Source organism: Haemaphysalis longicornis, unplaced genomic scaffold, assembly GCF_048455015.1.
Source record: "Haemaphysalis longicornis isolate Haplotype H1 unplaced genomic scaffold, Haemaphysalis longicornis Haplotype H1 scaffold_8, whole genome shotgun sequence".
Classification (NCBI taxonomy): Eukaryota; Metazoa; Arthropoda; class Arachnida; order Ixodida; family Ixodidae; genus Haemaphysalis; species Haemaphysalis longicornis.
In genome coordinates, this window is record NW_027526445.1 from 189,091,239 (window position 1) to 189,104,138 (window position 12,900).

The window sequence follows — 12,900 nt, forward strand, 5'->3', positions numbered from 1 at the left end:
GTTGTCCGTACGTGCTTCCCTCATATTGGCTGGTGTCGTATCCTAGGTTGTGAATGATGCTTATGGCCTGTGCCGTGCTTCGCAGTCGTTGTAGCTGATTGATTTTGTGGGCGTTAAGCAGTTCCTCCAAAGAATTTGTTGTTCCGCTGTCTTCCAGAGCCTTTGTTGATGTATACGTGGGCAACCCGAGTGCGATATTATGGGCCTTTCTTAAAAGTACCTCTATGCTTTTGAGTTCAGGTTTGTTGAGATTTTGGTATGACAAATGATAAAGTATCCTGGAAGTGATGAGAGCTGCGTTAAGGCGAAGGACGTCAGCTTCCCGAAGACCCCGGTGCCTGTTCGTAATTCTTCGGAGCATGTGTATCACCTCATTTCCCTGATCTAAGAGTTTCCGGACTGTATGCTTGGTCTCGATCTCGGTCTTGTGAGTAGCTAGTGTCACGAGGGGCGGGATTCTCATTGCCGCACGAAATATGCCAGTGGCTTCGTAAGGAGTAAGATTTACGCTATCTGCATGGTTCTTGTTCCCGTCATGTGGGATTGTGCGCATAGGATCTTGAAGGATATCTTGTACGGATGTCTCCAAAGCGCGAGCAGCACAAACGAAGAGATATTTCCCAAGATACCAGCAATGCTTCTATCACAAAAACGCATCATATAGTGCGAGATCAACAGCTTACTGAAGATAGCACAAGTATAGGTGGCTGCGTGGTAAATAAATACATTCCCGGCGTGTGCTCCTATTATAACAGCGGAGCTGTTGCGAGTCGCGCCTACCGTAGGTCGTGCGTCACCTAGAGGTAGGAGCATGCTTCCAAACCCGCCACCAGCCCCACAGAAACCGGTTTCCAGACCGAACGATAATGTGGTCCGCGCCGCTTCGAGCCGCTTAGAGGGCCGTGCGGGCTGGGGTCGCAGGCGTGTTTGCAGGCACAATCGGTATGTTTTTGGACAGTTTCCAAGTGCAGAAAACGTTTCATGATTGCCCTTTCTATTCATTTTTTACCAACGACACACGGAATCTACAAATATAGCTCGGTGATGGCCGTACCCCATAAAGATAATCAGGAAAATAAGACGCAACTTTACCCTCAGCCGTGATCACACAGGGTCTCGCTGACTGAGAGAGCGACAGTACGCCCGCAATTTCAGAAAGCTTTGGGGCGGGTGTCCCAAAGATTCGAGAGCTTTCGTGCGCCCCCAATTTCGCAACACTTTAGGGCGGGCGCCAGAAACCTTTCAGAGATTTGGTGCGCCCGCAATTTCAAACATATTTGCGGAGGCCACCGCAAACTATAAGACTTTGACGCGCCCGCAATTTCTGAAAGCTTTGGAGCGGGCGCCCCAAACCGGTGAGAGCTGCTGTGGCCCGAAATTTCAGAAAGCTAGAGGGCGGGCGCCCCAAAGGGGCGGGAGATACCTTTCGGGTTGGTGTCCCTAAGCTTTGAGGGCTTTGGGGCGCCCGCTATTTCGGAAAAATGTCGTGGTCACTCAACGCAAACCAAAACTCCAAGGACGAATTGGGTTGTAAGCATGCGCAGTACGGTGCCCTAAGCCGCTTGAGGAACCCAGAGCGTAGGGTCGCGCTATTCTATAACTTCCTGTCGAAACTTTTGCGCTAACCGTACAATTTGCGCAGTTATGGCTCTTCCGTTCTCGGTCGAGTGCCCGTTGATGTTCGATCGGACTCTAGAGAATCACAGCTCCGCTTTTTCAGCTGACTCGCTAGATGACGCACTGGCTGGAAGTGGGTTTGGATTTCTTATTGTGTTTTTGCGCCTTTTCTCCCGCACCTACCTAAGCGTAAGCGCATCAACCAAACATCGAATGTTGAGATGTGATTTCTTAGAAGTAAGATACCCTATAAAAGCTCTACTGACAGAATTCTTGAACAGCGATATCTATCGCAACTTCGTCTTGAAATTTGTCCACGAGCGTCCGACCGAGTTTCTAGTCTGTCGTCAAGGTCGCTCAGCAACAACGTCGGAAAGTAATAATTATCGGACACCATGCAAACCAATCCTTCCCGTGCACCTTGGGAAATGGTAATCCTAGTTAAGCTGAATGGTTTTAAGCGGTCCGTAATATGAATTGTAATTCTAACAAACTGCGCAGCCATGTGGGAATGTGAAGCTGGCTTCCTCACTACAGCTCGAATTGCCTTGATAAGGTAAAATGGCGTCGAACATCAAATACCCACGTACTTTCTGGTAGAGTGCAACTGTGTGACAACCGCTATCAAGTAGAAGCGGCAAAGAATTTCGTGTTGCCATCCTTGCCCTGGTTCATGTTTTCACACAGCGTTGGGACTGGAGATAACAAATATAATAAATTTGTAGTTATTTCTAGTATGGGCAACATCTCGTGCATTTTGTCGTAGCCAAATTGAAACTATTAATGGACGGCTAGCGCTTACTGCAGATAACATGCACGATAAGAAGCTAGTGGGGCACATAAGCATTCTATCACGCTGTGTCAATGCGTTAGCTTCACTTTTGGTTGAATTGTAGAACTATCTGTAGACCACGGTGTAAGAATATTCTTACACCGTGGTGTAGACGGATCAGATGACGTCGACGAAGATAACAAATACAGGAACATGCAGCCAATAGTAATTTTGTGAACAAGTTGCAAGAGTGGTGCCTACAAGCTGAGATGAGTGGTTAGTGCGAAGACCACGAGTAAACGGAGAAGGCTGCTACTTACAATGAGCATTGTAGTTGCGAGAAGAGTCGCCTTCATGTTAACGTCCAGGTCCATGGGGAAGCTGACGCCGAAGTTGTCGATGTCGGTGAAGTATTCCTTGACCAGTCCGCTCCACTTCTTGGTGATAGTACCCACAGCGACGCCGTTCAGGGAGCGCACCTTTCAAGATAGGGGGAAATATAACGGTCTCACATAAAGCTAGCTCCGTTTATGCGTATAAGCAAAAATATGCGATTTAATGTACCTTTAAAAAACCTATGTAAAGTCATGGTCTCATTTAGGCATAGCTCCCATTAGTTAAAGATGCATGCGTGATTCCAAGAACCCGGATTTTCTCCTGCCCTACCTTTCCGTTCCCCTTGCATAAACCTTACAACGAGCTCGTTTTGTTCATGAATAATGCCAGACATGCACAATGATGCAGCGTACGAGCTGGTAAAAAGTACGCCGGAAAGTGCATTCCGGTAAATTGTTTATATCGCCACTTGCACCGTGCTCAGAGTAACAGCCGCAGCGCGTAGGACAGCCCGGCATCCTGTTACACGTTTCAAATTAATGCTTTAGTTTTGCTTGGTAGCTTCGGCAGACGCACTTCGAACTTAACGTCACAGGCGCAAGGCAGGCTTTGCGTGCAGAGGGGTCCCACGATAGTCAGCGCTGGCTTGTAAAATCGATCGTACACGGTGAAGGTAGGGTAACAGAGTGAACACCGCTGAGATACGAAGCCGATAGGTGTTCCCGGGGGCGCTTGGACCTGCAACTTCTGCGAATTGAAAAAAAGAACAACATTGAGGAGCCAACAAAACGCCACGATGAGAGCTACGGGAACATGAAGTCGGTGCACGGATACCCTTCTAAGAAAGTGCGGATTTACAGCGATGCTACCAGCGATTGGCATCAGCGATGATTGTGTCGAGCACCTTACGTTTCCCAGACTCCACGCCGCAGTGATGCAGCGGCTCCAACGACGTGGGTGGAGGAATCACGGTACCCTTCTGTATAGTAGTCCGCCTTCTATAAACAAATCACCTTCCAGCTCAGCTTGAGTTAAAGCGATATCCAGTGTACACCAATGCTCGGCTGAAGCTCCCGCGCCTCGCAGAAGCAGTCGTCGCTCTGATATGAATGCCAAGTGGCGCGAGCATGCTGGCTAGACTGGTGCTAGGTAGCAAATGTTCCTACCAATAAATGCGGGTAGCGCCGTCCAGACTCAGTGGGTTGAATGCGAATGCAATGTGGCCATGCCTCATCGACGTTATCTGAACTTGCAGCAGGTACCGTCCTTCCATTCGTTGACATCTCGATCACGCCAAGGCATGCAGCGCATCTGGACATGACAGTATTCCTCCCGAGATATTCAAAAACAAGTGCCGCTGCTCCAGGCTATAAATATAGCGCGGACCACAACCACAGGCAAGATGTCTTACCGCATTTGTCACCATCTTCCCCAGCCTCTACACACACGAGTAATACGAAGGGTAACACGCCCTTTTGGTTTGAGGAGTATTTCTTGTACCTCCCCAGTTATATTGAATTCTTACCTCATCTTCATTAAATTTCACATTTTCATTGATAACATCTATATATAGAAGTCTAACTTCGGTATGTTTTCTGTGTTCCTCATCATATCCGCACTGTCCTGGTGATGAATATTCGAAAAGCTTGCGGTGCGAGCCATAAAACATTAAGAATAATGCATCAATACATTATTCTATGCGACCGCGCACCCCGTTGATTTGAATTAGGCAGAAATAATGAAGGCGCCATGATCCTGTGCCTCGTGCGTTGTCCTATTCTGATCTCTTTCCGTCGTTTTCTTCGTCCTTGTAAAATTTTACTTACACGCTCTCAGCGTACACATGATTTGTTCATTACGGATTCGGAAAGCTCAAACGGATCCTACAGGCCTCATCTCAAGTTGTAACTTTTAGAAATTACCCCTGTAAGCCTCGGCACAGTATCTGATAACAATCGTAAGTCGAAGGCCTCAACATATTCACTAGTTCCATTTTCAGTTGGCAGCACCAGGGATCGACCGTAGTAGAGCGGGTGCGTATTGAAGTCACATTCCGTAGGCCGCTAGATGAAATACAAGTCCACCGCATTCGCTTTTTTTATTCTTTCTGCACAATCGACTATACTTTAAATGGCCGCAGGGTTACGCGGAAGCGAAATTTATACGTTGTGGAGAATATTTGCTGTTGAATTGACGTTCGCTGACGCTATCAACTTGTAGCTGGCCTGTGTAGTTATTGCTAGTCAAAAACCTTTGCAATGAAAAAATTGCACTCACACTTACTATACTCCCTAATGCAAAATTTGTGAGCGACGCGAGCTGCAGTATTCTCGGTCACGGCGCATATCTGCTGCATCTCAGGAAATGAGCTCGTGATCAGAGGCCCTAGTCTCAACCACACAAATTCACATTGAACTGTGAATTTGCCGAAAGTCTTCTCTGATTTAATTTCAAGTTTGGTCGAATGCTTCTGGTCGACAAAACGGTTGTGTGGGCATTCCTCAAATGGATATGCCGTGACGTTTACTACCACCAGTTCTAAAATTTGCTTTATTTCTCTTTACTGAAAGCGCGCAATCCCTGGCCGGCAATTAAAAACTAGAGTAAATGCAGCGGACATGACAACGCAGGCCTGTCTTTACTATTCAACAGAAATACGGCTTGTGCGTCACGCCCTCTCTGTGATTGGCTGAGAATACGTGAGGTAATTTAAACAGTTCGCGGGAATGAACTCTTCAGCCTGCGTAAAAGTGAAGTAATGCTATGTAACAGCTTGAAAATGACGACTGCTGTCGCCTTGTAATACGGCGAAACATTTCACCGTACTTCGGCCCCGTGAAACCCCTGTGAATTTGCAGCACGCGCAGTTTCGCACGATGCGCTGCGGTTTAGAGCTTGTTTTCTACCGAAAGAAATAATTGTTTTGACTGTTTCCAAGTCAGCGATCACGGAGCATACAAATAACGTGCTTTAGTATTTTGTTCTTATGTTTCGCAATAAAATAAAAATAATTTTGTTGGTGTAACAGCAACATTAGAGGTCAGTACAAGCTTCTTCACGACAAAGAGTACCCAATGCATGGCATTCGTCCACACTCCTCCTAGTAAGTTGCACGGTCACATGATCGAACTGAAGAGAACAATAAAGAAAGCTGACTCTTTATTGATTACTGCGCTGATTGACGTCGAGCTTGACGAATTGGTAATTCCGTGGAATCGGTGCGCTCCGCGGTTATCAGGCGTAGGGCTTCGTTGCCCTTGAGCATCGTACAACCGATGGTCACGGCATATGCGATAAACTTGTAAGAGCAGCATACGATAGCGTGGCGGAGGTGGTGGCCTTAAGGTGATAGCGCAACAAAGCTTGCATTCAAGCAGAGAGCTCAACTATGTTACTAAAAGTGATTGAGAGAAATAAATAGACACGGTAAAAAAGATTGCTTGATGTTCTTTAGCTCAACATCCGCGTTCCGCTCGCTTTTGGATGATCGTTACTCAATCGCCTTGTGATGTTGACACCAGTTTTGACTTGCTGCAGAAATGTGTTTCCCTTCCCAGCCTCGGCTCCCGTCCCAATTGTTGTAATAAATGCCAAGTGTTTTTATCTTTTATGTAGAATATTTGATACCTTCATTGTGATCTTTATGAGTAGAGCTTGAAATTACACTGCATGTCGTTGTGCTTACGCAAAAAGCATGGCGGGTTCACTGGGAATTTATGCAGTGTAGAATAGGGCCCAGCGAATTCAGCACGGCGGCGTGCGCTACTGTGCTTTTATCTCTCTCCGCATAGCCGCCGTCGGCCGGCGTGTTGTTGCGAGTAATGTTTGAATCTCCCCCGCAAAATTCACGAGGTTCGGATTAGCCGCGCGTGGTGGGGCAGCGAGCATGCTGTTGCAAATCCTGTTTGAACCTCTTGCGTAAATGTCACTTGGTTTGGATTCCTGGCCACGGAACAGCGTCAGGGCAAGGGGGAGGGCGCTCTTTGGTGGCGACGCATGAAACAAGAGTGAGGGGACGTCTACGCAGCGAAACCCGAGTATAGCGGCTACCAAAGGGCTGCGCCCTAAAATTCACTTTGTAAGCCTAATGCGCTTTGCTTCACCCAGATATACGAAAATAATTAAGCTGTCGCATATGTTCGCCCGCTGGACTTCGACATGTTTGTGTTTGAGTTTAGGGCTCCACTGGTGAGAACTTCAAAGCAGACAATCATGTCCGCCGCTGCCACCTGCGCTCCACCAAGGCCGCCTTCTAGAGCTAGCGCTGGGTGCATGCAGAATACCTACCCCCCTACCCAGTTCCTGAACATCATACACGAAGGCAACTTTTTCGTGTGCTTTTGAACACGCTAATCTCTTATCCTACAGTGATAACTTTCAAGCAATAATTCTAGTCTGTTGTACGATTTTAAGCGTTGTACTTTTTGCACGAAAGGTCATGTTTACGTGGAAAGACATCAGCCCTAAACATGTACGCACGTCACCTGCACATCGTTGATTGATTGATTGATTGATTGATTGATTGATTGATTGATTGATTGATTGATTGATTGATTGATGGATGGATTGATTGATTGATTGATTGATTGATTGATTGATTGATTGTACGGTTTAACGCGCCGACGCAACGCAGGCGACGAGGCGCGACGTTGTGGAGGGCTTCGGGTGAATTTTGACCACCTGGGGATCTTTAACGTGCGCCGAAATCTCGTACACACGCGCGTTTTTGGTTTTCGCATCAATCAGAAGAGCGGCCGCGGCGGCCGTGAATCGAACCCGCGACCTCAGCAGCGCAACGCCTTAGCCACTGAGCCACCGCGGTGGGTTCAGCTGCACATCAACATGTTTGCTTCCTTTAGCACCGCTGTAACGTTTTAAGCTCCAAGCGGTGACATAAATAAGAAGACAACTTACGAAGGGCTGTTGAGGTGGCTGTTCCTGAATGCAGGAATGTTTTTCTAACCCAAACGTAGCCATACGATGTCGCTCTACTACGCATAGCAGAGGTACGTGTGGCTGGTGTCGCAAAGTCGCGTCCTCATTGAAACTGACCGGAGACTGTAAAAATCGAGTGTTTGCTTTAAAAAGCATTTAGGCCCGGAACGTTGTTATATGCAGGTGTAGAAACAACGATTCCTGGCAAATTTTATGGTTGCATATTTATGGAGTGCCAGCGAGGGAACCACCGCCTATATGCAGCTAAAGTTATGATGCGGTTTCGGTGCATCGTCATTATACCATCGATATTTTGGTTCATGGAAGCGGAGCAAAAGGCCCTCAACATCCATCGCAGTAAAATAGGGTTTTATTCTCTTCTAGGGTTATATGTCTTCACAATTTAACGGCATTACGCAGTTTACATCCTTACCTGCAGGCAGCAAAAGCACCAGCACTGAACGCATCTCAGCGGCCGGATGACGTGTACCACAGCTTCTCCCCGGTAGTCGAGCATATCCATCTCGAAGCACCGTCTTGGGCCGCAGCACAATTTCGCGCAGCACCTTGAACCTGAATTTGGGAATTGGTGGGGTAAATACAAGAAGCAGAAGCTGCAGAACTCCGCATGAGCAGAGAAAACGTCGGGCATTGCTCAAATGCATGTAATTCATTTCGAGGGTTCTAAAGGCCCATAGATTTGCATGCGCGCTGCACGCAGTAATTTATACCGGAATAAAAAAACGAAAAATGTTCTCTGACTGGGCGATAAACCTGGAAGAACTCGTTCAGGAGGCCGACGCGTTTTTTTTATTCTATAGTGATGATCAAACACAATATCCTGACTGCACCGCTTCAGCAAACAGCATGGCCGTGACTGCAGGCTTTCGAGAAGACCAACATTCCTTCAAAAGGACTAATAAGTGGTACAGTTGGGCCCTAGCGTGTCTAGCTTCCCCCGATGTTTCGTTATTGGAAGCGGCACAGGGGGGGGGGGGGGGGGGGGACAATCCTGTAAATTATTTGGTGTTCTTCAAGAAATGAGAATTGGTTCGCACTCACCGCATTAGAGAACAACCAATATTCAGGGCAGCTTTGCTCACATGCCTGATTAAATAAAACGCTTCGCACCCACCGAATATTTTGTGGTAGGATTTCAATGGATATTTTCCTTTTTTTTTCTCCTCGCGCTCCTGCCTGTGGTGGTGGGAGCATTTGAATATAGTAGTTCGACTAGTTCGGGGCGCATTCGCTTTGGCAGCTTATGTGTCCCGGTCACACGTAACATCGCTTTGTATGCTACGGGAGCTTAAAGAGACCATAAAAACGCTCAATGCTGTTTGTTTCAATAAAAAAAATTACATGTTCAGTAAAGCTGGGGGCTTTTGTTCGCGGGAGCGGTACCGTGTTTGTTATTGTGAATAAATAAATATTAATCAGGCATTTCGTTCTGCCGTTTTCCTCGTCGTTGTGTACAAGCACAATGGCTCTGGGGATGAAACATAGCTGTTTGTAGTAGGACGAATGTGCCTGTCTAATTGTTTTCCTCATTGTTCAGCGCAGATCCCTGAAGCACTAAACCGCCTTTCCGGTTCGCAGGCAGAAGCAAGCAACACTGAGCTTTGCGTATTACCAGAATTTCGGTAATACCAAAACAGGGTAAATACCACCGAAATCGTCACTCCTTTCATTATTGTTCATTAACGTCCTATTGGGCACTTGGTAAAAAAGCGTGATTGTTAGCGCGCGCCCGGGCATTCGCAATCGCAGTACATTTTTTGCGTGAAAGCCGATGCATCCAAATGGAGTTTCTCCTGTCTTCTATATATTTTGCCTATGATTGAGACATCTATTCCAGTATCTGCATCTGCATCTGCATCTTCCAGTATCTGTATCTACATCTACATCTTGTCCTTCTATGTTTTTAAGGAGTATTTAGACAAGTTAACGTGAAAGTATAGGACAGGCACGAAGCTATGCACGGATTCTACAGTTCATGCACGCTTCGCTTTACGCGTATGAATGCACAAATCACAATCGGGTGAAGACCCGAGTGGGCGAATGATCGATTAAACTTCAAATTACCTGACTAATTCATTAGACGCGATTATTTGTTTAACTGGTTAATCGCTTGAACTCATGTGAGCAACATAAACCAAGAGTGCCATTTTGAAATTCTGCGCAAGCCTGCCGAGGATCATACTCGGGGTTTTAGAACAGGCCCTCACAACAGGAAACGATACAAACGTGCTCACAAACGTCAAAGGTAAAAACGGCAACAAGGTAGGTAAGACAGCCGGGTATATCCATTTTAATACAAATACAAGGACCTATAGAACGCGCAAAAACCGCCGAACCGGCACTCATACCGCTCAGGCACACGATGGGATAACTGACGTAAGTAATAAGGTTCATCGATGCCGGCGCTGCCATAAACTAAGATTCATCAGCGCACCCTACAATTAGGGAGACGTCATCGATGAGTGCTAATTTTGCTCATTACAGAACTACTGTTAATGGCAACAAATACGGTGTTAAGCGCCCCGGTTGCATCAGCGCCTTGATGATGATCAGGTTACCTCATTTGGGATATCTGAGAAAAGGCCTGAATACAAGCATACTGATGCCCGAAGATGTTCACATATATTCCTTGCCAGCGAGGCCGCCCGAACTCGCCTGGAAATACTCAAACTTCACGGTGTCGGCCACGTGATAGTAAAAACAGCCGCCAAGCGTGAAATTGAGAAAGCACACAATTAATCGAGCAATCAACCGAGTAAACGCGGTCGAGAAATCTTGTTAAATTTTAAAGAGACGCCGAGCCCCAGTATACTTACGTTCTCTGATATCGTATATAATTTGGCCCACCGAGTTCTTCGCTATGTAGTGGTTGCTCGTTTCACAGCCCAGGAAAGCTGGACAAGGAAAAGTACAAAAAACATAAAAGAGAGGTTCCCACTTTTGACAGGTTATGTTATTCCGATTACACCAAAGCATTTTTTGAATAAATGAGGCTCTTTTGGCTGTTTGCATGCACGCACTTTTAAGATCCGCGTAACTTGTGCTAAAACTTTGACGAGAACTAGGATGACGAAGCGCAGACAACTGACCGGAACCATACGTTGATGATGATGACTAGGCTTAGCAATATAGTATCACGGGACAACTTTTGCCAAATATAGAAACCATTGCAATCAAAACCCTTTTGGACGCCTCCATTTTGGACGGTTTCATGCGTGCGGAGAAAAAAGTGCAAGGGAGTGACTACAGAAATCTCCTCCGCATGCTCGTAATAGCCCAGAAAGACGGTGGTAGGGCTCTGATTATGTGAAATAAAAAGGTTATATAATAATAGTATATTGGCTGTTTATCAGCGCTGGCGTCGCCCCTTGCCCTTCATGGATGTCTTTCCACGATAGAGAACAGAACATTGGTCCAGTGGACCCGCCGAGGTGGCGCAGTGGCTAAGGCGTTGCGCTGCTGAGCACGAGGTCGCGGGTTCGACTCCCGGCCGTGGCGGCCGCTTTCTGATGGAGGAGAAAAGCAGAAACGCCCGTCTGTGCGAGATTTCGGCGCACATTAAAGATCCACAGGTGGTCAAAATTAATCCAGAGCCCTTCACTACGGCGCGCCTCATCGCCTGCGTTGCGCCGGCGCGTTAAACCCTACAATCAATCGTCATGGTCGAGTGGTTGGGATTCACAGGCTCTCATTCATTCTATTTCGTTCCGATTGTACTATTCGGCTCAAAATTTGTTAAAAGTTGCTTTTGTCTTTTTTTCTACAGAAATAGCTCCTTTGGGATGCTTCTATTCTGCCCATAAAATCTGCGTTGAAGTGATCCAACCACTTGTCACTTTTCTAAACAAATTCTAAAGCATTGTCTAGCTGGCCTCAAAGCGCGGTTCCGCAAGTAATTGTTTCCAGCGGCACATTGGTTCAAGAAAGTTGGTCGGCGCTGTTCTGGAGCCTAGCTAATAAAACAGCGACATCTATGTCTCTGGTTTTGTCCAGAGTAGTCTTTTTTTGGCGATTAGGTTTCGATTGAATTCCAGAAGGATTTTCTCAACAAGCCGTGGGAAGTTCATCCGCTCCCAGGCAACCTCTCTAATTTGGGGTGAGCAATGAGGTTGAAGACCAGGTTCCGCTCTATGACTCACCTCATCGTGCCTGTGAAGTGTTTGCCTTCCACATCATGTGTCAGAACGTCCACACAGGACGAGGGAAAAGGCCGTCGTCGATAACAAGCCAATATGTTGACATTAATACAGAGAAAGGTTTTGTGCACCCACCTTGGTTCGCGTAGTCCTTCTCGCTCTCAATAATGTATGGTTCCGCGGAGATGTCTCCGCTTTGTCATCCTGGACTTCTCTCTCAAAATTTCATTTCCCGATTGCGGGTTAAAGAAGCGCGGTACAAATTCTTAAAAATGAAGCCGATGAGATAGTGGCGGCCCTTGTTTCCTTTCACAGATGCCGCACAACGATAAGCCGCGTGTATGAGCAAGTGTAATTCGTGCGAAAGTCGTGCTGCAGCCAGTCTGAATGGCTTAGTGAAAATTCGACTTACTACATAATGGAAAGCACGATCTTTTATCTCGCAGACAATCTCGCGATTTACCCTTAAGCAGTCCTAGTACCCAAGAACACGCGGCCGTTATGAAAAATTTTGTTGTGATGAAAAAATTCGTTGTTATTCGAAGCTTCGACATTTCACCTATGGGAACGAAATAGTTGATACTCCATCGTAGGTGACGGTGAAGCGCAACAAAAATATTTGATAGGAGGGGCATACAAGAACCGGAGTGCAGTTTTTCTCTTAACCGAGTGTTTTAAAATGCGTTATGCTGCTCTATCTCCACGCCTCCTACCATGACGCCGACGGAGGAAAAGGCGAAACACTGCTCAGAATGACTCGTGTTCTCACGTGTTTTGCCCTCTGGAAGCCGGTACGCCCGTGGTCAGGAATAGTAATGAAGACTGTAGAATGGTTTTGGAGATGGCAAAACAAAAAAAGCGCATGTGCAACGCACCGCTCCCCGCACCTGTGTTAATACCTTTGGGCTTCTTTTGCGTGGAGGTGAGCGATTTGTGTACAGACTGCACAACAAAAATGTGCTTCGTTTTAAAACACAACTATGTTTGTGGGTATTTGAAACCACGATCTCACCTTCAACGAGTTCCAGTTGCTGCTCTACTATGATCGTGTCAATGCTTGCCAAATACTCAAGGCCGGGCGCG

At 46.7% G+C, this 12,900-nt stretch overlaps 1 protein-coding gene across 1 annotated transcript; it reads right to left on the reverse strand.

Moving 5' to 3' along the window:
* Positions 1 to 776: 776 nt before the first annotated feature.
* LOC144148633 (phospholipid scramblase 2-like) lies at positions 777 to 8,183 on the reverse strand. Its single transcript, XM_077680143.1, has 3 exons — positions 8,094 to 8,183; positions 2,710 to 2,868; positions 777 to 797 (listed from the first exon to the last, which is right to left on the reverse strand). Exons 1-3 carry the CDS (start codon positions 8,181 to 8,183, stop codon positions 777 to 779), a joined length of 270 nt encoding a protein of 89 aa, XP_077536269.1.
* Between the last annotated feature and the right edge of the window lie 4,717 nt (positions 8,184 to 12,900).